At 50.4% G+C, this 22,592-nt stretch overlaps 1 protein-coding gene across 2 annotated transcripts in view; it reads right to left on the reverse strand.

Annotated features, from left to right (window-relative positions):
- Nucleotides 1-22,592, reverse strand: part of NEMF (nuclear export mediator factor) — a 1,733,781-nt gene that overhangs the window by 1,285,678 nt on the left and 425,511 nt on the right. For both annotated transcript variants that reach the window (XM_069637407.1, XM_069637408.1), the window contains one exon: nucleotides 16,106-16,192. In XM_069637407.1, coding sequence (XP_069493508.1) covers nucleotides 16,106-16,192 — 87 coding nt within the window. The remainder of the gene's footprint in view (nucleotides 1-16,105; nucleotides 16,193-22,592) is intronic.

A 22,592-nucleotide genomic window follows, 5' to 3' on the forward strand; every position in this document is an offset into this window, starting at 1 on the left:
TCTTGCGTGCAGATTTTCGGTGTGCGCTCCCCACCCTTCCAGGGAGGCATCCGTGGTCACTGTCTCCTGGTGGGCTGGGGTCTGGAAGTCCATGCCCGCCGTCAGATGCGCGCGGGTGCCCCACCACCGGATCGCTCGTCGGAAACTCTCGTCGAGTGTGATCCTTTCCTCGAAGCTGCCCATCGTTTGGATCCAGCGCGCGTCCAGGAACTCCTGCAACGGGCGCATCCGGAGCCTGCACATGGGAATGAGGTAGATGCAGGAAGACATCATTCCGAGGAGGGACTTGATGGACCTCACCTTGGCCGCGTCGGCCACCAACATCCGCTGCACCTTGCCCAGGATGGTCCTGGTCCTCTCCTCCGACGGGCAGGCCAGAAGGGACACTGTGTTGAGCCTCGCTCCCAGAAACAGAGCGTCTTGCGCGGGTACCAGGTGGGATTTGGCGTAGTTCACGGAGAATCCCAAGTCCGTGAGAAGTTGGACGGTCCTTGCCGTGTGAACCACGGCGAGCTCCCTCGTCTTAGCTCGGATGAGCCAGTCGTCCAGGTAGGGGTAGACGTGGATCCCTTCGCGGCGCAGCTGCGCCGCCACCGGTGCGAGGCACTTGGTGAACACCCTGGGTGCCGACCGTAGTCCGAAGGGGAGGGCTTTAAACTGGTAATGACGCCCTTGGACCACAAACCTGAGGAATTTTCGGTGCCCCTTTAGGATGGGAATATGGAAGTAGGCATCCTCCAAATCCAAAGACGACAGGAAGTCTCCTTCCTCCAGCTGACCCAGGACGTGCTGGAGGGTGACCATCCGGAACTTTTGCGCCTTGATGAACTTGTTCAGACGTTCTTTCCTGGCCACGGGGGGAACGCGCGGACACCTTCTTTGAAACTCGAGCGCGTGGCCCCGGGCCAAGGCGTCCAGCACCCGACGGTCGGTGGAGATGGACTCCCACACGCTGACGAAGCTCGCCAGCCGGCCTCCCACCGGGGTGCTTCGGTGGGGGCCCGACCCCACGGCCGGTTCAATCCTGCTTCGACGAGGCTTTGCCGCCTTGACCTCCTTGGCGACGACGGCGGGGTGCGCCAGACTTGCCTCGTCCTCTGTAGGCCTCCTGAGACGACGAGCGGGCCGCTTGACGGTAGGTGGAGAAACCGCCGCCGGAACCTTTGGAGGCGCCCTTGCCTCCGCTGCTCCGAAAGGGCGTCCGTCGTTGTTGCAGAACTCCAAGGGCCCTGGCCGTCTCGGTGTCCGCTTTAATGGCCTGAAGGGAATCGTCCACTGTTTTCCCAAACAGGTTGTTCCCATCGAAGGGCATGTCCAGGACTCTGGTCTGAACGTCTTGACGGAAGTCCGTAGCCTTGAGCCATCCACGCCGCCTAAGGCAAACGCCGTTGCCCAACTGGCGGAACCCAGTGTCGGCGATGTCCGTCGCAACGGTAATGGCGTGGTCCGAAGCCACCTCACCTTCCTGCAGGATCTCCAGGGCCTCTGCCCTCTTGTCGTCCGGCAAGAAGTCCAGCAGGGGAGCCAGTTTGTACCAGAGCTCCCTGTCGTAGCGGGCCACGATAGCCAAGGCGTTGGCCGCTTTAATCGTCGTCGCTGCAGACGAGATGACTCTGCGTCCCATAGCGTCCAATTTCTTTCCCTCGCCGTCCGGTGGGGAAGTCGATGTGGAGGCCGCACCCCCCCCCCCCCCCGCTTTTTTCCTGGCCGCCGCGGAGACGACGGAGTCCGGGGTAGGCTGCGCCCGGAGGCACAGGGGGGCCGTGTCCGGGACCCGGTACTTTTTCTCGTACCGGTCTCTTCTAGCTGGCGTCGTGGAAGGGTTCTTGAGGAGGGTGAGGCCCTCATCCCAAATGTCGTCCAATAGAGGCACTGCGAGGACCATCTTCCTCTTGGCCTCACGCCGCTGATAAAGGAAACCTTCCTTCTTCTTCTCCTCAGGGCAGAGTTGGAAAAGCTCGGATGCCCTGGTGATCATGGAGTGGAACGATCCAATCTCGTTGGGCGGAGAAGCCCTGGTGGGAGGCGACGACGGTACATCCTCGTCGTATACCTCGTCGTCCGTACCCGTCGCTGCCGTGTCAGTCCCCGTATCATCCCCTCGGGTGGACGGGGAGGAGGGCTGGAAGGGGCGCGACGGCTGAAAAGGAGGCGGAGGGTGGATCCTTCTTTTCTTGGTAGGGGGAACCCCAGAAGGTCCCGGTTCTGGGTCCCCCGACGGGAGAGGTTCCGTCGGCAACGGTAGTCTCGTCCTTATCTCTGAGCATAAGGACTGTATAGCCAACAAAATGGCCGCCGAGTTGTCTCGCGGCGCTGGCAGAGGGGAATCCGACGGGCGATCAGGGGCCCCGTCGGTACCCTCGACGATGTCGTCGTCACCTGCGTCGGGATCCATCCCGACGGGCCGGTCTTCATCCACGCCGAGGCCGTGGCTTAAGACCTCGACCAGCTCCTCCTCCGAGGTTGAGGCCGAATCTACGACGACGCCCTGCCCCCCCTTTTTCTTCCCCACGGGGGATTTCACGGGGGTCCTATCGATGGGCACAAAAGAGGACTCCCTCCGAGGTGGCAGGGAGACTCTGAGCCCCGAGGTCGCCACCACTGGTGTAGCCTCCACAGGCTGAGCCAGGGCCGCCGCGACAGTTTCGATAGAGGGCTTGGCCGGATGGATTAAGGCCTTCACCACCTTAGGGGCGCTCACCGCCTTATACTTGAGGGGGGGGGGACACTGCCTCGCTCCCCCTCCGCCTTCGAGCTCGACCGGGGCCTCTCCAGGAGCCTCGCCGGGTGCTCGGCCTTCCTCTTACCCAACCCAGAGCGTTGGCTTGTGGTTGATGGTGCCGGGGAGGGTGCGCCCAGCCTGGCGCCCGTAGAGCCCGACCGTTCGGCGCTCCCGGTGCCAGCGGACTCGCGGTGCTTGGCCTTATGTTGGACCCCCAGTCGCCGGGGCGTCCTCAAAGGTCTTAGAAGACCGCTCGGATTTCTTCCTCTTCTTCTCGCCGGACGGGCTCTTCCCTTCCAGCCAGTTGGCGAGACGTTGATGGCGGTCCTTCATGGTCCGCTCCGACATGTTGCCGCAAAACGCACAGTCCTTCTCCACGTGCGTCTTGTCCTCATGTAGGCAGTAAAGACAAAAAGAGTGTTCGTCCTCCTTGAAGACGTTCTGCAGCTGGCATCCAGGGCAGACCCTGAACAGCTTTCCGGGCGTCGAGCTTCCCTTCTCCTGGGCCATGACCGGGCCTGAGAAACTTCTGGAGTCCTCCAAAAGCGTAGCTCGACGAAATCTTCACCCTTGAGGAGCGCAGACTAATCCGGCACGGGTCCCCGTTGATCGGATGGAGAGTCGGTGGAGCTTGAGGCTCTTTTGACCGAAAAAACGAAGTTTTTGAGAAAAAACTTGAAAAAAATAGCACTAACGCTCGAGAGCAATAGCACGAGGATCCCAACACATGAACGTGCGGTAAAAATCTGAAGATGGCTGCCAGAGGCGGTGCTTAGGTAGAGGGCAGTCATTGGCTGTGGTCAGTATGACGCAGAGACCAGTGATTGGTTATTACTACGAAAGACAGATCAGAAACGAAACTGATACTGGTTTTTTCTTTACCGAGGATTCCCAGCCTGACGACGGGGAATATTCATGAGCATGTGAATCCATGCCAGACCCCATGCTGGAGAATCTCAATGTGGAGGCGCTTGCCAATTGCAGCCCAGGCTGCGATCATGCAAGCTACTGGGTCAAATTTACAATCGTGTTTATAAGATGTCGCAAAGATAATAGATCGCAAGTCCGTTGGGCGGACCGAGTGCCGTTCAATGGGGACATGAGGTGCTTCTGTTGTAGGGTTCTGCCAATATTTGGCATAATGAGCCTGAGACACAAGATAGTACAGCTCATAATCAGGTTTTCAAAAAAGGGTCTGCTTTGCCATATCGGGACGTTATTAAAGATATATAGGAGTTTGGGGAGGATCACCATTTTGAGCACTGCTATCCGGCCAGCCAGTGATATGGACAACCTGGTCCAGATCTGAAGTTTGGTGTGGATCGTCTGTAAAGTGGATTCGTAATTATCTATATATAGTGACTGTTTGTCTTTAGATACAAAGATCCCCAGATATCTGATGTAATCCGGGGACCATCGTAGACCGTGTGTGCGTGAAGGGCAGGGGGTGGACTGTGTCAATGGGAAGATTTCAGATATGGCTGTGTTGATTTTGTACCCTGAATGAAAAGTGAAGTCCTGTATTACTGCCAATATGGGTTCTAAGTTGTTTTCCGGTTTACGTATATACATTAGAGCATTGTCCGCATATACCGAGATAGATTGGTAGCTGCCGGCCAACTTTATGCCCCTCAATTCTTGTTCTCTTCTGCTTGCAGCCGCCATTGGTTCGATAGTGAGTGCGAACAGGATGGGGGAGAAGGGGCAGCCCCGTCTGGTGCCCTGATGCAAGGTAAAGTGGGTAGAGAGGGTGCGGTTTGTTAGGACCCTAGCCTTGGGAGAGGTGTAGAGCAGGCTGACGCAGTGTGTGAAGTACGGGCCAAAGCCAAATTTTTTGAGGACCTCGAACATGTATGCCCATGATACAGAGTCAAATGCCTTCTCGGCGTCCAATGAGACGGCCACTGCCTGCACATCAGGCTTGATCTGGGCCATAATTCCGAACAGTCTACGCAGGTTCAGGGCGGTGGATCTCGTCGGGATGAAGCCACATTGATCAGGGTGTATCAGGGAAGTCATTGTAGGGAGAAGTCTGTTTGCGAGCACTTTCGCATATCTCTTGGTGTATGTATTTATTAGGGAGAGTGGACGATAGGACGGGCGGTCATGGGCCGGACGTCTAGGCTTCAATAGGACCGTTATGACTGCATCGGTTATGGAGTCTGGGAGGGAGCCGGCGCTCCAGGCTTCCTCCCATACGTGAGTTAGAATAGGGGATAGTATTGTTGTGCATGTTTTATAGAGATCCGAGCTTAGGCCATCGGGGGCTGGGGTTTTTCCAGCTGCCAGTGCTTTCAATGCCTCTGCGATTTCCTCCTTGGTTATTTCTTGTTCAAGGACAACGTTGTCCTCAGGTGAGAGGGTAGGGAGATCTATCTCGTTCAAGTATGTTGCAATGTCTACAGGACTCCGTGTATCATGATTTGCGTATAGGTAAGTGTAATATTTAGCAAATTCAGCATTGATTTCTTCCTCTGTGTGCACGGGATCACCATTGTCTGTCATTATGCTTGCGATGGGGGCATGATTGTGTTCGTTTCGTAATATGCGTGCTAAGTGGTGTCCTGCTCCATTTCCTTCACCGTATCTACGGGCCCTGGTCGGAGCGGACATGTATTGTAGTTCTTGGATTGCTAGCTCATTAAATCTAAGGAGGTGTGCATTGATGTCAGCCAGTATGTTCTTGTCATGTGTTACACTATAGTTATTTTTAAGAGTTTTCAGTTGTGTTTCGGTCTTATTAAGGTTGGATCTAACACTTTTTAGGAGGCCAGTGGTTTTGGACATAAGATTACCCCTCACCCAGACCTTAAACGTTTCCCACACCGTAGCCCATTCCTTCACTGACCCCGTGTTCAGCTGAAAGAACTCCTCCATCTCAGTTTGCAACGATTCAACCACGTTGGGGTCCTTCAGGATGTTTGGAGGCATTCTCCAGCGCGGGGACAGGCGTTTAATATTCTGGAGCGATATCTCAAGCGTGACAGGGGAATGATCAGAAAACATGGGGGGGGGGGGATTTCACAGCCCACCACAGAGCTCAGCAGGGGAACGGATATGAACCAGTAGTCAATCCTGGATTCAGAGACATGGGCTGACGAATAGAAAGTGTATTGACGGTCTGTGGGGTGTACCCCTCTCCAGGCATCGGTCAGCGCCCTGTCCTGTAGGGCCTGATGGATGGTATTAGCGGATCTGGTGAGTGACCTTTGTCGACTGGAGGACCTATCCAATAGCACATCTAGGATAGTATTAAAGTCTCCACCCCACAGCACCCATGTGTCAGTTGTGTCGATTTTGGTGAGGAGATGGGCATAAAATTCGGGGTCGTTCGTGTTTGGACCATAGGAGTTGACCAGTGCCCATCTCTCCCCAGCCACTGTGCCCCATACCACCACATATCTACCCAACGGGTCGGATTTACTTTGTTCGGGGACGAACCCCAGCGATGGATGTATTAGTGCAAGGACATCCCTGCTCTGTGACGAGTATTCAGTGTAATACCTGTTGTTACCCCATTGTTTCAAGATCTTCTCATAGGTCTCTCGGAGAGCATGGGTCTCCTGAAGCATTACCACATGCGGACGGTGCCTATTGATGTATGCCCCCACCTTGCTGGATTTTGCTCTATTGTTCAGACCCCGGATGTTCCAAGTTAGCAGCTTAAGCGAAAACCCGTCGGAAGTGTGGGGTTTATGTGCCATGTCAATAGGTGTAAAGAGAATCTTGGGAGAGCAGGATGACGATCTGGAGGAATCAGCGCATGACTTGTGACTGCATTTTTAACATTAAACACAACAATAAACTGTTTCGCAACTGGCCCAACTGGGGCTTTCGACCATACCTCTGGCCGGTTAAACAGACCCAAATTCCCAGTTCCCACCCCCACCCACACCATCTGGCCCAACTTGATGATGAACCCCATTTAAAACTCTGGTTTCACTAGTGGAGGGGGGCGAGTGCTGCAACACCGCCTTCGTAGCCGAGCGCGTGTCATCCGACTGCCCTTGAATGTTGGAGAGTAGTAAGAAGCACAAATAAAAGAACAATCTTGCCTGTCTTCAGTGAAACGAGAGTAGATGATTTGTTGTAGATAGAAGGTGGTTCATAGCTGCGGTCGGACAGTATGCTGTGTAGATTACTATACCGTCTGCTGCAGGAGATTTTGATCATGTTCGTTCCTACCAGGAGGTAGAGGAATAGCAGATTCCACATAGGCCAACGCAGCTGCCGGAGAGTCAAAGAAGTGCGCACGTCCACCATGTTGTATCCGTAGCTTTACTGGAAACAGCGCATATGGAACCTGTCTCACCCGCTGCTGTCGTTTGATGGATTCGTAGGAACGTCGCTGGGTTTGGACTCCCGCAGAGAAATCCGGACATATGTGTATGTTGTCGTTGCGGTGTCTCAAAGGGCCCTTTCCCCTTGCCAGCCTCAGAACTGCGTCTCTGTCTCTGGAATTTAGGAACTTCGCCACTATCGTGCGGGAGCGGTCCCCGGTTTGGGCGGTGCGGCCAGGGTGCGATGTGCTCGTTCGACCAAGAATTGTGAAGAGAAGGAGTCAGCCCCTAGGAGGGACCTCAAAAGGGCTTCAATTTGGGTCTGCATCGGGTCTTTGCAAAAGGATTCTGCTAAGCCGGCAATGCGTATATTGTTCCTTCTCGACCTCAACTCCAAATCATCACACTTATCACGGAGTTTATTCATTTCGCTTTTCAAGCCAGCTATGTCTTGAGTGTTTTGATGGGTCGAGTCCTCGTTTGCACTTATTCTATTTTCGGCATCAGTGATTCTGGCACTTTCCTTATCTACCCTGGCTTTAAGGGAGCCTATCGTGGAGACAGTATCGTCCAGCTTGACATTTATCGCCAGGAATCCATTCTGAACCGTCGTCAAAAGATGGTCGAACTTGGAGTCTTGCGTGGCAGGGAGGTCAGATGTTGTCGAAGGGCCTGAGGCCTCTGCGGTTGCTTGTGAGTTTGTGAAAGAATCCATCGGCCCGGTCTTCCTGCCCTTGAGTGCGTTTTTTCCAGGCATCACACGGATGTCCAAATATTAATATCCGTTGTCGTGAGGATCGTAGATGGCCACTGGGGGATGGTTCGCCTCGGACTGTGAGTGGGCCTGTTGTAGCAGGTGATCACGGAGCCGCGATATGATACTGGGGCGCTGTCGGCCTCGGGACCACAGGCCCGAGGAAGGCACCGTGTGTGGGACGATCGCTGTGGGGCGGACTGCGTTTGATTCAACAGGAGCTTCCCTTTGGGGGCCCACGCGCAGATACCAAGCAGGGTTGTTCACAGTGTTCCTCTCTGCTTCCCTCGTTTGCCTGTACCACCTGCCCCGCGCAGTCGCACTCACAGGCCGGCCACTGGATTAGCGTCTGGGACGGCTCGTATACTTTCCGTTTCGTTCCCCCCCTTCTTTATGGCGGTGTTCGAGATCAGTGGGGGTTCTGCTCGACCAGGACCGCCCAGGGCTGTGTAGGAGAATACAGGTGATTCAAGCGGAAGGATGGGGCAGGGCGCATGCAGCTCAGGTCTCAAGGCACTTCTCCTACCAGAAAGGACACCCTCCTCGATGAGCGAATGTTATTTCCTGTCGGGTGACATTCGAGGCAGTCCCGGTACAGGGAGTCAGTTCCGCCGGCGGGGCCGGACCCGCCCACTGCAGGGCCCACGCTCCACCCAGAGCTGCGGCCCTCGCGTAGGTTACTCCTGAGCTGAGGAGCGGCCCAAGGCCCGCCACCGAGTCCTTATCTGGGCACCCCGGGTCCGATTTCGCCCTTTGTTTCTCCCAGTGGGTGCAGGATCGGTACAATGGTCGAATCCGCTGGTCCAGTAGCGTGGATGAAGGCAGATACAGGATATAATTTTAGAAGGATAATACGCCAGATAGGAGCTCCACTCTTAGGCGGCCATCTTGTTGCGCGACAGCGGCCCCTCCGAAATGTGCCATTTTTGAAAATAGGTCCACGACCACAAGAATAGTGTTAAACCCTTGACTGGGTGGTAAATCAGTAATAAAATTGAGGGACAACGTGTGCCAGGGTGCTGGTGGGATTTCCAATGGTTGTAATAGCCCAGCCGGTTTCTGCTTGGATGACTTGTTTTGAGCACACACTCCACAAGATAGGATGAATTGGATAATGTCTTTACTCCACGTGGGCCACCGTTAATTTCGTTTTACCTTGGCTAAGGTTTTAGCGATTCCAGGGTGGCCCTCCATCAAGGAATCATGATAACCGGACATGACTTGTTCTCGTTGTTCTTGGTTTGGTAAGAATAAACGATTCCCGAAGTGAAGTAGGGCAACTGATCTTTTATCAATTAAGGTTCTCCTTGTGCACTCCACGCTCGTAATTGCTCCGGACTCATCAGGTTTTGGATTTCTTCATGTAATTCTTTCTGACTTACGGTTGCTGCGATTCCTAGGAGCTTGTCACTCGGGATGATTACTATTGGGTCAGGGGTCTGATACCCTTGCTCTTCCACCCCCATATGGGAAAGGGCATCGGCCTTCCTGTTTTTCACCCCTGGTCGAAATGTAATCACGTAGTCATATTCAGCAAAATAAAAGAGCCCAACGTAATTGTCGTGAGGATTGGGCCTTTGCCGTTTTTAGGTACTGGAGGTTCTGGTGGTCAGTTATTACGGTGATTGTGTGTCTGGCGCCCAAGAGGTTGTGCCGCCATGCCTTAAAGGCTGACTTAATGGCCAGGAGTTCTTTGTCTATGATAGCGTAATTGAGTTCAGGGGGTGTGAATTTACGCGACCAGAAGGCAACAGGGTGTAACTGGCCCGTTTCGGGGTCCTTTTGTGAGAGTATGGCTCCCATAGCCATGCTTGAGGCGTCCGTTTCCACCAGGTATGGGAGATCAGGGCGAGGGTGGCGTAAGATTGGGGCAGATGTGAATCTTGCTTTGAGTTCCTGGAAAGCTTCCTCATCTTCTGTTGTCCACTGGAACTTTTTGTTGCTTTTCCTTAGCAATGACGTGATGGGATGCCCGATTTGCGAAAATCCTGGGATGAACCGGCGGTAGAAGTTTGCAAAACCCAGCATACTTTGAACCCCTTTGAATGAATTTGGGGATGGCCAGTTCAGGATAGCATCTACCTTGTGTACATCCATTCGGATTCCATTCGGACTGAGAATAAAGCCCAGGAATTCCACCTCGGAGACGTGTAATAAGCACTTTGAGCTTGGCGTAGAGCTGGTGTTGACAGAGTTTCTCCAATACGGATAGGACGTGTTTAACGTGGTCCTGCTTTGATGCGGAATAGACTAGAATATCGTCAATGTACACTAGAGCACAGACATCAATCAATTCCTGTAGGACATTGTTCATGAAGTATTGAAATGCTGCAGGCACGTTGCAAAGGCCAAAGGGCATTACTTGATATTCGTACAAGCCTTATTTGGTGCGAAAAGCAGTTTTCCATTCGTCCCCCTGTTTTACGCGAACAAGGTGATATGCCCCCCTCAGGTCTAGTTTTGTGTAGATTTGGGCATCTTTGACTTGATCAAGCAATTCAGGGATCAGTGGCAAGGGGTAGCGTTTTTTACGGTAATCTGGTTCAGTGCGCGATAGTCGATGCACGTTCTCAAGTCCCCCTCTTTTTTCGGTAAGAAGAATAGAGGACTGGCTGCTGGAGACTTCGAGGGACAGATGAACCCGTTGGCCAGTTATTGGTTCAAGATAGGCCTTCAGGTGCTATTTTTCTGGTTCGGTGAGTGTGTAAATTCACCCACAAGGGATTTGTGCGCCGGGTATCAGGTCGATTTGGTAATCGTATGGTCTATGCAGTGGCAGGGTATTAGCCTGTTCTTTCTGAAAGACATCTTGAAAGTCCTGGTATTCACTTGGTAGGGTGCCGATTGCCACAGTCGCAAGCGTGGAGGTTCTGGTGTCCATTGGTTGTTTCTCTTGGCGATAACATGTGTGGGCGCAAGTCTCGGGAAAGGCCAATTCTTTTGCTCGCCAATCGATTCAAGGATTGTGAGCTACCAACCATGGCATTCCCAAAATCAACTGGAACTGTGGTGCCTTAATGAGGTCGAAAACGATAGATTCTTGGTGTCCATCCTTGCACAGAAGGGTTAAAGCTGCAGTGCATTGGGATACTGGACCAGAAGCTACTTCCGTGCCGTCGACAGTGGTAACAGTGTCAGTGGTTGATTTAGGGCGTAACGGAAGCCCCATCTTTGCCGCAAGATTCTGGTCAATGTAATTCCCAACGGCTCCAATGTCAATGTACGCTCTTACTGCGTGCATCCAAGATGGTTGTTGGTGATTGATCAAGACCACAGATAGTGCAAAATGGGAGGTTTGTAGTTCACTTTCTTTGTTCGACAAGTGGACCCCTACACTTGCCAGGCTGGGGAGTTTTCCGATTCCTTGATGGTATCTTCCTTGTCCGTGGCCCCTACCGTCCTCCTCGGTGGCTTCGCAGAGCACTCTTTAAGGAAATGACCTGATCTTCCACAGTACAGACATAACTGCTGCTGTCTCCTTTTATCCCTTTCTGCTTTAGTCAAGGGAGATCTGACACCCCCGATTTGCATTGGTTCTCCTGAACCTTCCCTTGTGCTGGCAATATTGTCCTTTGAACGCACATACATAGGGCGAGGGTCCGGTCTGGTTCAATCTGCTCTTCGGTCCTGAAACCTATGATCCAGTTGAACAACAAGGTCAATGTATTCGGAGAAGTCTTTCGGGGGGTTAACTACTTGTGCAAGAACATCCTTGAGCTCCCCCCGCAACCCCTGATGAAATAACGTGGTTCTCATCTCCACTGGCCATTCTGCTTCAACTACGAGTCTATTGAACGTGGCTATGTATGTTAATAGGTCTTGATTCCCTTGGCGTAGGGACAGAAGTTCGTTGCCTAATGCCTGCCCATGAGTACGACAGGCGAACAGCTTTTCCATCTCCTGCTGAAAGCCCCTGAAGTCATGCAGCAAAGAATCGTCTTGGGCCACAAAGGGTACAGACCAGTCCAAGGCGCTACCACTCAGGTAGGATAGCACAAAAGCGACCCGTGATTGGTCATTCAGAAAGGCCCCTGGTCTACAAAGGAAGTGCAGGCGGCACTGGTTCATGAACGTTGCAAACCTCTTGGGATCCCCCGTAAATCGTTCGGGCGGGGCCAAGGGAACTGCCCCAGGAAGGGTTATCTGAACGGGATTGTCCGATGGTGCTGGCATCGAGGGCACGCTTCCCGGCAATGGTGCATGCCCTGCTTGTGACTGGAGAAGTTGCAGGCTTAAATCATCAGTGCGTTCTTTGGCAACTATCAGCTCTCTCCCCAGGGTGTTGGTCTCCTGCCTGGCTGCGTGTACTTCCGAACATAGCTGCCCCAACATGTGGACTAAGTGGTCGGTTTCTGACGTTTCCATGACGCCCTGGTGGATTTTGATGTGAGGCTTTGTGTTCTGTAACGCTCACCTGGTATCCACGGGGACGTCACTCAGCCTGTTCTAACCTCTTACGACCTCGAACCCTTCCCTGGAGTCTACTCGACTGTAGACTGGGCCTGAAACACAGAATTGGTAGGGTTTACCTCCCTATTGTTTCTGTGTGCTTGAACCCCTTCTTCCCCGGGGTCCAACCCTTCCCTTTGATCCACAGTTCACCTTGTTTTCTTGGAAAGTGTGCTCTCCATCCTGCTTTCAGCGCAGGGGCGAGTTGATTGATGTGGGCTCGTTGCTGCCCAATTACTTCACTGGCAAAAGTCTGACAGGTAAGTATAATGAGTCTTTTGAACAGTTCTTTAACTTTGTTCCTTTCCTTCCTTGGATGATGGCCGGCTTCCGGGGATGGCAACGTGCTGCTGAGATGAGTAGCGCTGAAGGTGAGTGAGAGTGCGATGCAACCCTTTCGTATTTGTATTGAACTGAGTTCTTTTTCTGTGTCTTTTAGGTGCCGTGACATTTTCAGCGTGGATGCCGGTTATGAAGAAGAAATGCAGTGAGTAAGCGCAGTATGCGGCACCTCTAGATGTTTCCACGCTAACCTGGAGTGTCTTTTCCCTCTTGCAGATGGATGAGAAGTTCCGGAGAGACAGTTGCCCCAGAGCGGCTGGGATTCAGATAAGCGTTTGAAGCTTGTACAGTCTTTAAAAATAAGCGAAGATTTGCTGAATGCTTACTAATGCCTTTTTTCTGTTCTTTTTCCTTTTCCTTAGGACGCAGCGTGCCGGGATGGGAATGACACCGCCGAAGATGCCAGCAGAACAGAAGGAGCGATGAATGATGGGCAGAAGCGCCGCAAGGTAAGGCTGTTCCTAACAGTGTTCTTGTTCTTGCAGGAGCTGAGCGCAGAAGAAAGATGCAGGCGTACTGGAGACCGATTCGAACAAGGCGAGTGTCACGCTGCAGACGTAGAAAACACAAAGCATGTTTCTCAGCCTGGGCGTGGCTTAAATAGTCTCTGGGTATCCCAGGTGTCTCTGGGCTGAACCACAACGAAAAGACTAGACTGCACATGCAGTTCTGGGAACCGAAATATGTGGGGGCATCCATTTTGTCCCCATCAATGCACTACAAGTCCAATCCCCAATGTTATCCTATGGGAGTGAGTGAGTCTGGTGCCACAAGCGCCAAGTGTGACTCCAAGTGGGTCTTTGGAGGAATGGAGAGGCCTTTGAGGGCCATGTAGGTGATTGTGGCCTGGCTCCAGCCTGACATCTTGGAGGGCTGGGGACATGAGGGGCAGGAATCATGACACCTACACATTGAAACCTTGAAGGAGTATGAAGTATCCAGACTACTGGACTCGAGAAACAAGAAAGGCACCTTACAGTATCTGGTGCTATGGAAAGGGTACCCAAGGTCTGAGAGTTCATGGGAACCGGTCAGTCATACATCTGCAGCCCAACTTATCAGAAGGTTTCATCGGTTACACCCGGGTAAACTGGGAGGAGGACAGCTGAGAGAGGGTCATACTGTCATATATCGGCCATGGAAAGTATGGAGCAGAAGGGCGATGTGGAAGTAGGACTAAGACTCACAGTCACTGCAAGGTGCGGTCTAGTCTTTTTTGTTGTTACACCTACAAGTACCGGGGAAATGAGAACACCTGTGCGTTGCAACTTTCTTGCTACCTATGTGAATTTCACAACGCTCGTGCTCTACCTCCCGTTGTTCCTCTTTGATCCCTTGCCTTCCTTCCTTTTATCGCTTTCCGGGGTGTTCCTCCCATTCTAATGGCATACCTGTGTGTTCTGCTTTCGCTGTTGTGCCACAACCGGCACTGCCTTCCTGCACGTGTTCCTCCCTCGTCGTCTCACCTGCCATCAGAAGCTCTAGGCTGGAAGCGCTACTTTGTTTCAGTACACCAGAGTTCTGTACTGCCTGTGCTGTTCCACACTGGATCTCTATTCATTAATCCATTACGAAGACTTACCAGTGCATGCTGGTTATTGTGGTCCCGTACTCTCTGAACTCTAGCACGACGGAGCTGGACATTGCGGCTATGCTTTAAGTGGCTTACATTCTGAAACTAAGTAAGTTGGAACTATACATTTCTACTCGTGTATGCTGGGTATTGGAGTCCGGATACCAGCACACACCTACAACTGTCTATCTGGATAACTACAACCACTACTGCTTACTTCCGCTACAAGATCTTCCAGGGTTTTTCGGCAAAGCTTTTCCCTGGTTTCGGGTGGGCTCCCGGAGTCCCCCGGTGCCGGGCTCATAGCTTTATAGGCAAGGTGGCCTCCGGGGGAGCTTGCCCTTATTCCATCAAACAAAAGAACAAGGCCATCAAGACCAAGACAACAACTGCCTGGAGGGAAAAGCTGGAAAGCTCGTCCGACGAATCAGTAAAGACACACCCAGAATCATCAGGTGAGGAGTGGGCTAGTGGTAAGGAAAGTGTGAGTGATAAACCTGCAGATTCTGAGACCTTTCCTGCTTTCCTCTTTTCTCCTTGCCCCCAATCCTCTTCTGGCCCTTTTATTTCACCTCCATCTCCCACTCCCAGGAACTTCCCCCTCCTTTTGCACCTAAAGTTATTTCCCTCCTTTCACCTTTTCAAACACATTCTCCTGTCCCTTCAACTTCTTCACCTACTGAACCTCCTCGTGCTCCTTCAACACTTTCACCTTCTCTTGCATCTTCCGATCCCTCCAAACCCCACTCAACACTATTCCCATACGACCCCCCCCCCATCTTGCAGGTTGTCTCAACAGCAGGTTTCACTTCCCCTGGTCAGAAGCGGAGGTGCCAAGCTGTTTCGTTCCACAATTTTCTCTCTTTGATATAGTTAGTTTTTACACACCTCGCTGACTGAGGACAGAGATGGAATGCCATCTGTGAGAATGTAAAAGCCTTTGCTCTCTTGATTTTCAGCAATGAAATGATGCAGGCAATTTGTTTTTCCTGAAATTAAGGCCTACTAATCAGAACCCCCTTTCATAATGCCGCAAGCCAAAAATATAATGCACCTATGTACCACTGCTGTAACCTTCTCCTGACAACTCCAGCACTTGTCCTGTTGACTCAGAGAGCAGGTTCAAAGGGCACAAGCATTCCTGAATAGCTGCTGGAACAAATGTTCCAATAGACATATGTGACTTTTTAATAGTCTGCACTCTGGCTCAAATTCTTGTAACTGTTCAGTGCAGCAGCCTGGTGGAACATTAATATTTAAATGTAAGCCATGTCTGGTTAGGGCATGTTAGCTACTAGCATCACACAATTATACAGCCACCATCTAAAAATGCAATGTAGTTTGAGAGAGAACATAAATAAAACAATGCCCATATACCTAGTCAATAGTAAATACCTTTGAATGCTAAAGAATCTGTACAAGTAAGAATTTGCACAGTATTACATTGCGCACAGAGAAAGAAGAAATACTTGTGAAAATACAAAATTCGTTTTACTATGCCTGGTTAATGTAATACGTTTTCAAACCCTAAGTTTTACACACAACCATCACATCCATGACCCTTACATACCTCTAAAAGCATATCAAAGGCACCCAGCAGCTCTTATATCATCTCCTCAACTGTTATATTACCTTCTCACAAGTGGGATCTCCCTACCCATAGGACACAATTGTGGCTGTGATTTTACAATTTGATTTAATGGCTGGAAGGTGATCCACAGTTGCAGGATGAAGAAAGTGCATATTATAACAAGGCTTTGCTGTTGGGGCTTAAAAATATAGCAATACATACTATGTAAATTGCACTTTTAAAGCAGCAAATTAGCCTAGTGAGGGCTATAAGTGTTCTAAATGTGCAATTTGTCTTAAATGAAGATTTCACTACAAGAATAGCAACATAATGTATTTTCTATTTTTTGCTAACCCTATCCTAAATTATGTTGAATGTATTATTGAAGGACAGTGGAAATACTGTAGAGATGTACCTTGGTCTCCGGATAGCTGCTCCACCTTGATGTTTCCAGGGAGGCCATTCTCCAGCAAGCAGTGTTCGATGAGGACCGCTCCATAAGCTACAATAGTCAATTAAATGACAAGTCATATTTCGAGTAAACCACCAACATTTCAAAAATTGCTGCCCAATTTCAACAACATGTTTATAATGGGGGAAACCGGGGCATATGGAATATGCTATCTTCAAATAAACGCTGCTCTGTGTTTTACATGAATCTGGTGGAGAAATCATGTATCTCTATTCCAGGGCCAGAATCAAATTATTGAGATTTTAAAATAAACCATTTCTGTTGTTTTCCCCCACACTTAATTACGCAAAATATACAATGGTAAGGAGAAAGAATAAAAACAATGCTGACATTTACATATATATATATATATACATATATTTATGAAGGTCCAGTTCTAGAATGATATCCGAACACGCCTACCAAGCCTTATATTGATATTGATATTTTATTTCTATTGCGCTCGTCCACAAGTGTTTCAGAGCGCGACAAGACGAGGGAGGGGATCAGGGGAGAACAAAACAACGATCTTACCAGGCCCAGTGACATTGAGAACGTGCAAGTGCATGGGAGAGGTCAGGAAGGGGGGAGAAGTTTAAAGTGCAGAGCAAAGGAGAAACAGATAAATAATAATAAATAAAGGCAACAAACAGTGGTAGTGCAGCAGACATGGTAGGTCTGATAAGTGCAGGAAGAAAAAGGGGGTGGGGACTGTATGGGTACAGATAAAGACCCCAGTGCAAGGGGTGGCCTGGAGGCAGTGCGAGAGGGTGGCTGTTTGAGCAGGTACCTGGGCCCAGAGGACAGAGGGTGGCCAGGTGCAGAGAGCCAAGAGAGAATCAAGCACTTGTGTATGAGCGCAATAGAAATAAAATATCTCTCAAAAAGCAAAAACAGATCAGCAGGTGAGAGGGGGGAGCGACGGCAGAAGCAAAGAGGAAGGTCTTGAGGTACTTCCAGAACTGGAGATGGTTCTCCTCACGTTTTAGAGAGGCAGGGAGGCTGTTTCAGAGGGAGGTCCCAGACGAATACAGAGATCTACCCCCAGCTTGTTTCTTTGAAAAACGGCTAACCCTTAGGGAGTTAGAGGTTGAGGGGCGAAGAGCTTGAAAGGGGATGTATTTGCGGAGGGATAGCTGAAGGTATTTTGGAACCAGGCCCCAGAAAGCATTGTGGACAATGCAGAGGGTTTTGAATGTACTCCTTGCATCAACTTGGAGCCAATGGAGAGATTTCAGAGCTGGAGAGATCCGATCCCAGGGCTTGAGGCCAAGGCCAAGTCTCGCAATCCTGTTATTGATTAGTTGCAGAGGGCAGAGAGTAGAGGCAGGTAGATTTAGAAGAAGGCTGTTACAATAGTCCAACCTACAGAGAACCAGAGCTTGGGAGACCATGAGTTTATGGGGGAAGGAGAGGAAAGGCAGAGTAACTGTAAGGAGGTGCAGTGGGAGGTTTGACTTTTATTATTGCACACATATGCACCAGCAGAGAATGATCTCCTTTTGGATCTATCTTACAGACAGCAGGGGCTTTGTCAATTAGGAATAGACAGAACATTTCCAGTTTTACTTTAATCCTGAAAGTCCACCATATATATTCACTCTTGTGCCAGTAGGTCTATCCTGTGCATTTCACAAAGAAAAGGTCTGTGCTTAAACGTACAATACCAAGGTAACAAATTCAACTACCGGACCTGCACATTTTTGCTTGGTGAGGCAGCACATGCCATTCTTGAATATGTAAATAACTGGTACAAGCCTGTAACTTTAATATTCATTGGCTACTCCATTCCAGTGGGTGTGGAGACAGAGGTTTACTGTTGACAAAATGCATCAATTTCGTGTAAGGTGTGAATAAAATACAGAGGCCATGCCATAAATGACTGCCCTCCAGATTTCACCTGGTTCAAGTTAAACAATTTCCACCCCAATAAAAGGGATGGAAATGTTTCCAGCTCATCTGGACTATGAGCAGTGCAGCTGTAATAGGCCTGGAGTAGAGGGTGAGGCAGCAGCCGATGCAAATAGGACCCCTAGCCATCAATGCTAAAATAGACCATGTTATGCTTATTTGGTAAGTAGATTCGACCTGCCAACGATAGTTTTCGAGGATGAGTATCTTTCTCATTAACATAGAGAAGTATGCTCTTAAGTATACAGAAATTGCCATCGACATTCAGAATCTTGTTGATAGGTTGCGTGCTACTACTGCCAATATGATGGAGTGTCTTCGCAATGCACTTGTTTAAAACATGTTTTTGCCTTATCAATCCATCAGCATACTCAAACTAGATAACCAGCTACATGTCAGACGTTTGTGTGGCGCCACACTAATATCTCAATGAGGATATTAACATGGTTGAACAATCATTATTTAGTAGGGTTAACCTGCTATTTTCATTAAGGTGGATGGCCACCACGCCAGGCAAAAGGCCATAACTATCATTTTAAAAGGTGCTGGTCACACTTGCTACCCAGATTTTGTTATTTTGAGGCGGCTAGTGCACACAATATTTTTGCCTGGAGTGTAGATTACACACATTATACTTTCCTATGGGAAGTCTGCTGTTTCAACTTTGCCTTAACAATCCTCTCCATGGAGTTTAAAGGCAATGTGTGAGTACCATATGACCTAACATCTCTTTAGAATGCGGATATTGTGTGGCTCCCAGAGTACTTCCACATCACTGCTTGCAACAACTGCTCGCATCTATTGACTCCAACTCCCCTGCTGTCCTCATCCTTCTTGATCTCTCTTCTGTATTTGACACAGTGAACCATTCCATCCTCATAAAAGGGCTCCAGGACACCCTTAGCATCTCAGAGCGAGCACTGGACTGGTTTCCTTCCTTCCTAACTGACTGTTCCTCCAAAACCATTCTGGGCCCTTTCTCCTCCCCCACTTCCTCCCCCGCCTGTAGCGTCCCCCAGGGCTCCATTCTTTCGCCCTGGCTCTAACATTTTCTCTGCTGACACAACTCATTTGCTCTTCTCCCCCAACTTCCAATGCTACGCTAATGATACACAACTTTTCTTCAAACCTCCGACTAAGGCCCTTGCACCCTCCTTCATCCCTGACGGCCTCTCTGCCATCCAGGCCTGGTGCACTGCTAATGACCTCTGCCTCAATGTCAGCAAAACTGAGATTCTCCCTACTGGGTCCCCTGCACCCGTCTTCCCTGCACTATGGCCTTCCTCCATGGGCCCCACCCCCTTCTCTGAAGCCAGGAACCTCAGAGTCATCTTCGAATCTTCCCTTTCCTTCATCCCTCATATTCAGGACATTGTAAAGAAGTCACACTTTCAGCACTTCCTTCTCAAAGGAACTATACCCTTTCCCCAGAGACTCAATGTTACCCGTGCTCTGGTTCTCTCCATGCTAGACTACTGCAATAGCCTCCTCCTTAACCTTCCTTTGTCCACCCTGTGACCCTCTGTATCATAAACAAGGCTATCTGGGGCCGTGGACCACTATCTTCAATGCTTCCTGACTAAATACGCCCCTTCTAGACTCCTCTGTTCCTGTGGCACAAACTTCCTCCGTGTTACGTGGTTTGCTAAACAGAGAGCTGGTGGTCGATCACATTCCTCGGCTGGCTCCCTCTTGTGGAACAGCCTCACCTCTACCTGTGTGTATTGAGCAGGAACTCAAATTCCGAAAAAGCATCAAAACCTTTCTCTTTACCTCTTCCTTCTCCTCCTCTCTTCCACGCTAATCATACAGTAGCGCGACTGATGTGCAGGGCCCTTATGTGTCCTTGGGCCCTGACCCCCGCCCACATCTCTCATCCCAGCCACTGTCTTTTGTACTGCACTTACTCAGGCTCACCCTACCCACAGGTTGTTGCACTTACTCTCCCCTTAGCACTTACCCTGAGCACTTTGCCATGAGTAGCACAGCACCTATCCCTCAGCCCCTCCTCCCATCGCCACTTGCACGTTCTGAACACTCACAAGGCATGGTAGGTTTGTCTCCCCTCCCTTTTATTCTCATTATTTATTTGTACTTTTAACTCAATTATTTATCTTTGTTGTAATTCACTGTCTACCTTCCTCTGTCCCCATCCTGTCACCCTGTGGGCGCTTTGAAACAGTTTTACTAATTGTATAAGCGCCTAACAAGTGACCAATAAATAAATAAATATAAAAAATGATCCTCAAGTCAACTCTGCTTTAAACCGGATGCAAATGGGGCAAAGCAGTTCCTTTAACTGGGCCGACTGGTCACTAGCCCAAGGTTCTTACCAATGGCTAGAGTCCAGCAAGCGTGACAAGCCAATTCTGTACCATGACGACTGGAATAGTACAATTGGATGGACCTCCATTTTTATCTCATCATGTTTTACAATCGAAAGTCTAGTATAGGATTTATACATAAGTCGCTATTGAACAGATTGAAATAGGGCTACTCAATGGTTCTTTAAAGAGAACAGTGGTAAGGCATGGCATGGTGGCAGCGGATAGGGATGCGTGCTAGTCCCTGTACTTATAAAACTCCTAACATAGTGGTGTAAAAACAGGCGACCCTGCCAGATGACACTACTGGGAGAAGGGGTGGCTTCTCATGGAATAACTGGGTTGTACCTGATGCGCTGAAGCTAAAAGGTGAAACAAAATACTTCTCTTTTGAATGCCTTGTCTGTAGGCTTTCTCTCTTGCCTACCCATTCTCTTACTGTGGTTACTATCTACCGGCCTCCTGGTCAAATCACCTCATTTCTCTCTGAGTGGGCAGACCTCTCCTCCTCCTTCCTGGCCTCTACCACTCAACTCCTCCTCCTCGCTGACCTAAATATACATTTAGACTCTCCTGGCTCCTCCTCTGTACTCTTCCGTGACCTCTGCGACTCCCTCTCCCTGTCCATCCTCCCCTCTGGCCCGACTCACTCTGCAGGGCACAAACTAGGTTTTGATCTCCTCTGACCTCCCCCTCTCCATCCCTCTGACCACTCCTCTCTCCTGGAGCGATCACTCCCTCCTCTCATCTCATCTCTCCCTCTCTTCCCCCCAAGCCTACCCCAACACTGCCACCTACCTTCTCGGACATCCAGCCCATGAAGCGTGTGTCAGTTGAGGCTTTTGCCGCCACTTTCTCTCCCCCCCCTCCACCTTTGGCTGTCTCTCATCATGATACAGCCCTGTCTCTGCTCTACTCTTCAATTTCTGATACGCTTGATGTTCTTGCCCCTGTCATGAGGATCCGTTTGAAGTCCAAAGCCAAGTGCAATTCCTGGTATGACTCTGACCTAGCTACACTTAAACGTAAGTGTAGGGCAGCTGAGAGGAAATGGAGGACTTCCTGTTCATCCTCTGACAAACTGGCCTGTTGCCTGCTACAAAGGCAATACCAACTCTCTGTCCTCACCAAGAAGAGAGTCCACATTCAAGCTCGTGTCTCTGCGGCATCTAACAACTCGGCCGAACTCTTTAAAATCTGCAAGGAGCTGGCCAACCCTGCTGCAGGCTCTACCCCTACTGTTGCCGCCCAGGCTCTTTGCAATGCCCTTGCCTCTCACTTCATTTAAAAAACCCAGGACATCCTGTCCTCCCTCTCCACCCACACTCCTCCTCTTCCCTCTCCATCTGTGCTTGCTGACCCTCCTTTAGCAACCCTCCCACCATCCTTCTCGTCCTTTCCTCTTTTCACCCCTGACGAGGTTGCTAGACAAGTCCGATCTATGAAAGCCTCTTCAAAACAGGTTCATCCCTGTTCCTCTGAAACCATCAAGGACCAAATCGACACCCTCGCTCCGGCCCTTGCTGATTTCTGCAACCACTCCTGTGTCTCTGGATCCTCCCCCTCCCCTCTGAAGCACTCCTTTGTGCATCCTCTTCTCAAGAAACCCACAGCTGATCCTTCTTGTCCAGCTAACTATCGCCCAATTTCCATTACTCCCTTTCTTGGCAAACTCCTGGAAAAGTTGGCCATCTCTCAATTTAACCTTCATTCCAATTCTGTTGGCTGTCTCCATGACCACCAGTCTGGCTTCAGAGCTGCCAGAAGCACGGAAACTGCTCTCCTAAACATCCGTGAAGATCTGCTCACCAACCTTGACTCTAACATTCCCTCTGTCCTCATCCTCCTCGATCTCTCTTCTGCCTTTTCGACACAGTCAACCATACCATCCCGCTGAACCGCCTCCGTGAAAACCTGGGTATCACTGACCAGGCTCTGGCCTGGCTGACCTCTTTCCTCTCAGCTCGACCCTCCCAGGTCCAACTTGGGTCCTTCCTTTCATCTATCTTCCTCTCTACCTGTGGTGTTCCCCAGGGGTCTAACCTCTCACCCTGGTTTTTCAACCAATACCTGGCAACTCTCGCCCACTGCATTGCCATTTTCTGCTCAAATTTCCAGTGCTACGCTGACGACACTCAACTCATTTTCAGGCTGCCCTCTGCCACCTCCTCTCCCTCTCTCATCTCTGATTGCCTAACTGCCATTCAAGATTGGTG

Source organism: Ambystoma mexicanum, chromosome 14 (genome assembly GCF_040938575.1).
Source record: "Ambystoma mexicanum isolate Mex_15411 chromosome 14, UKY_AmexF1_1, whole genome shotgun sequence".
In the NCBI taxonomy this organism is placed as follows: Eukaryota; Metazoa; Chordata; class Amphibia; order Caudata; family Ambystomatidae; genus Ambystoma; species Ambystoma mexicanum.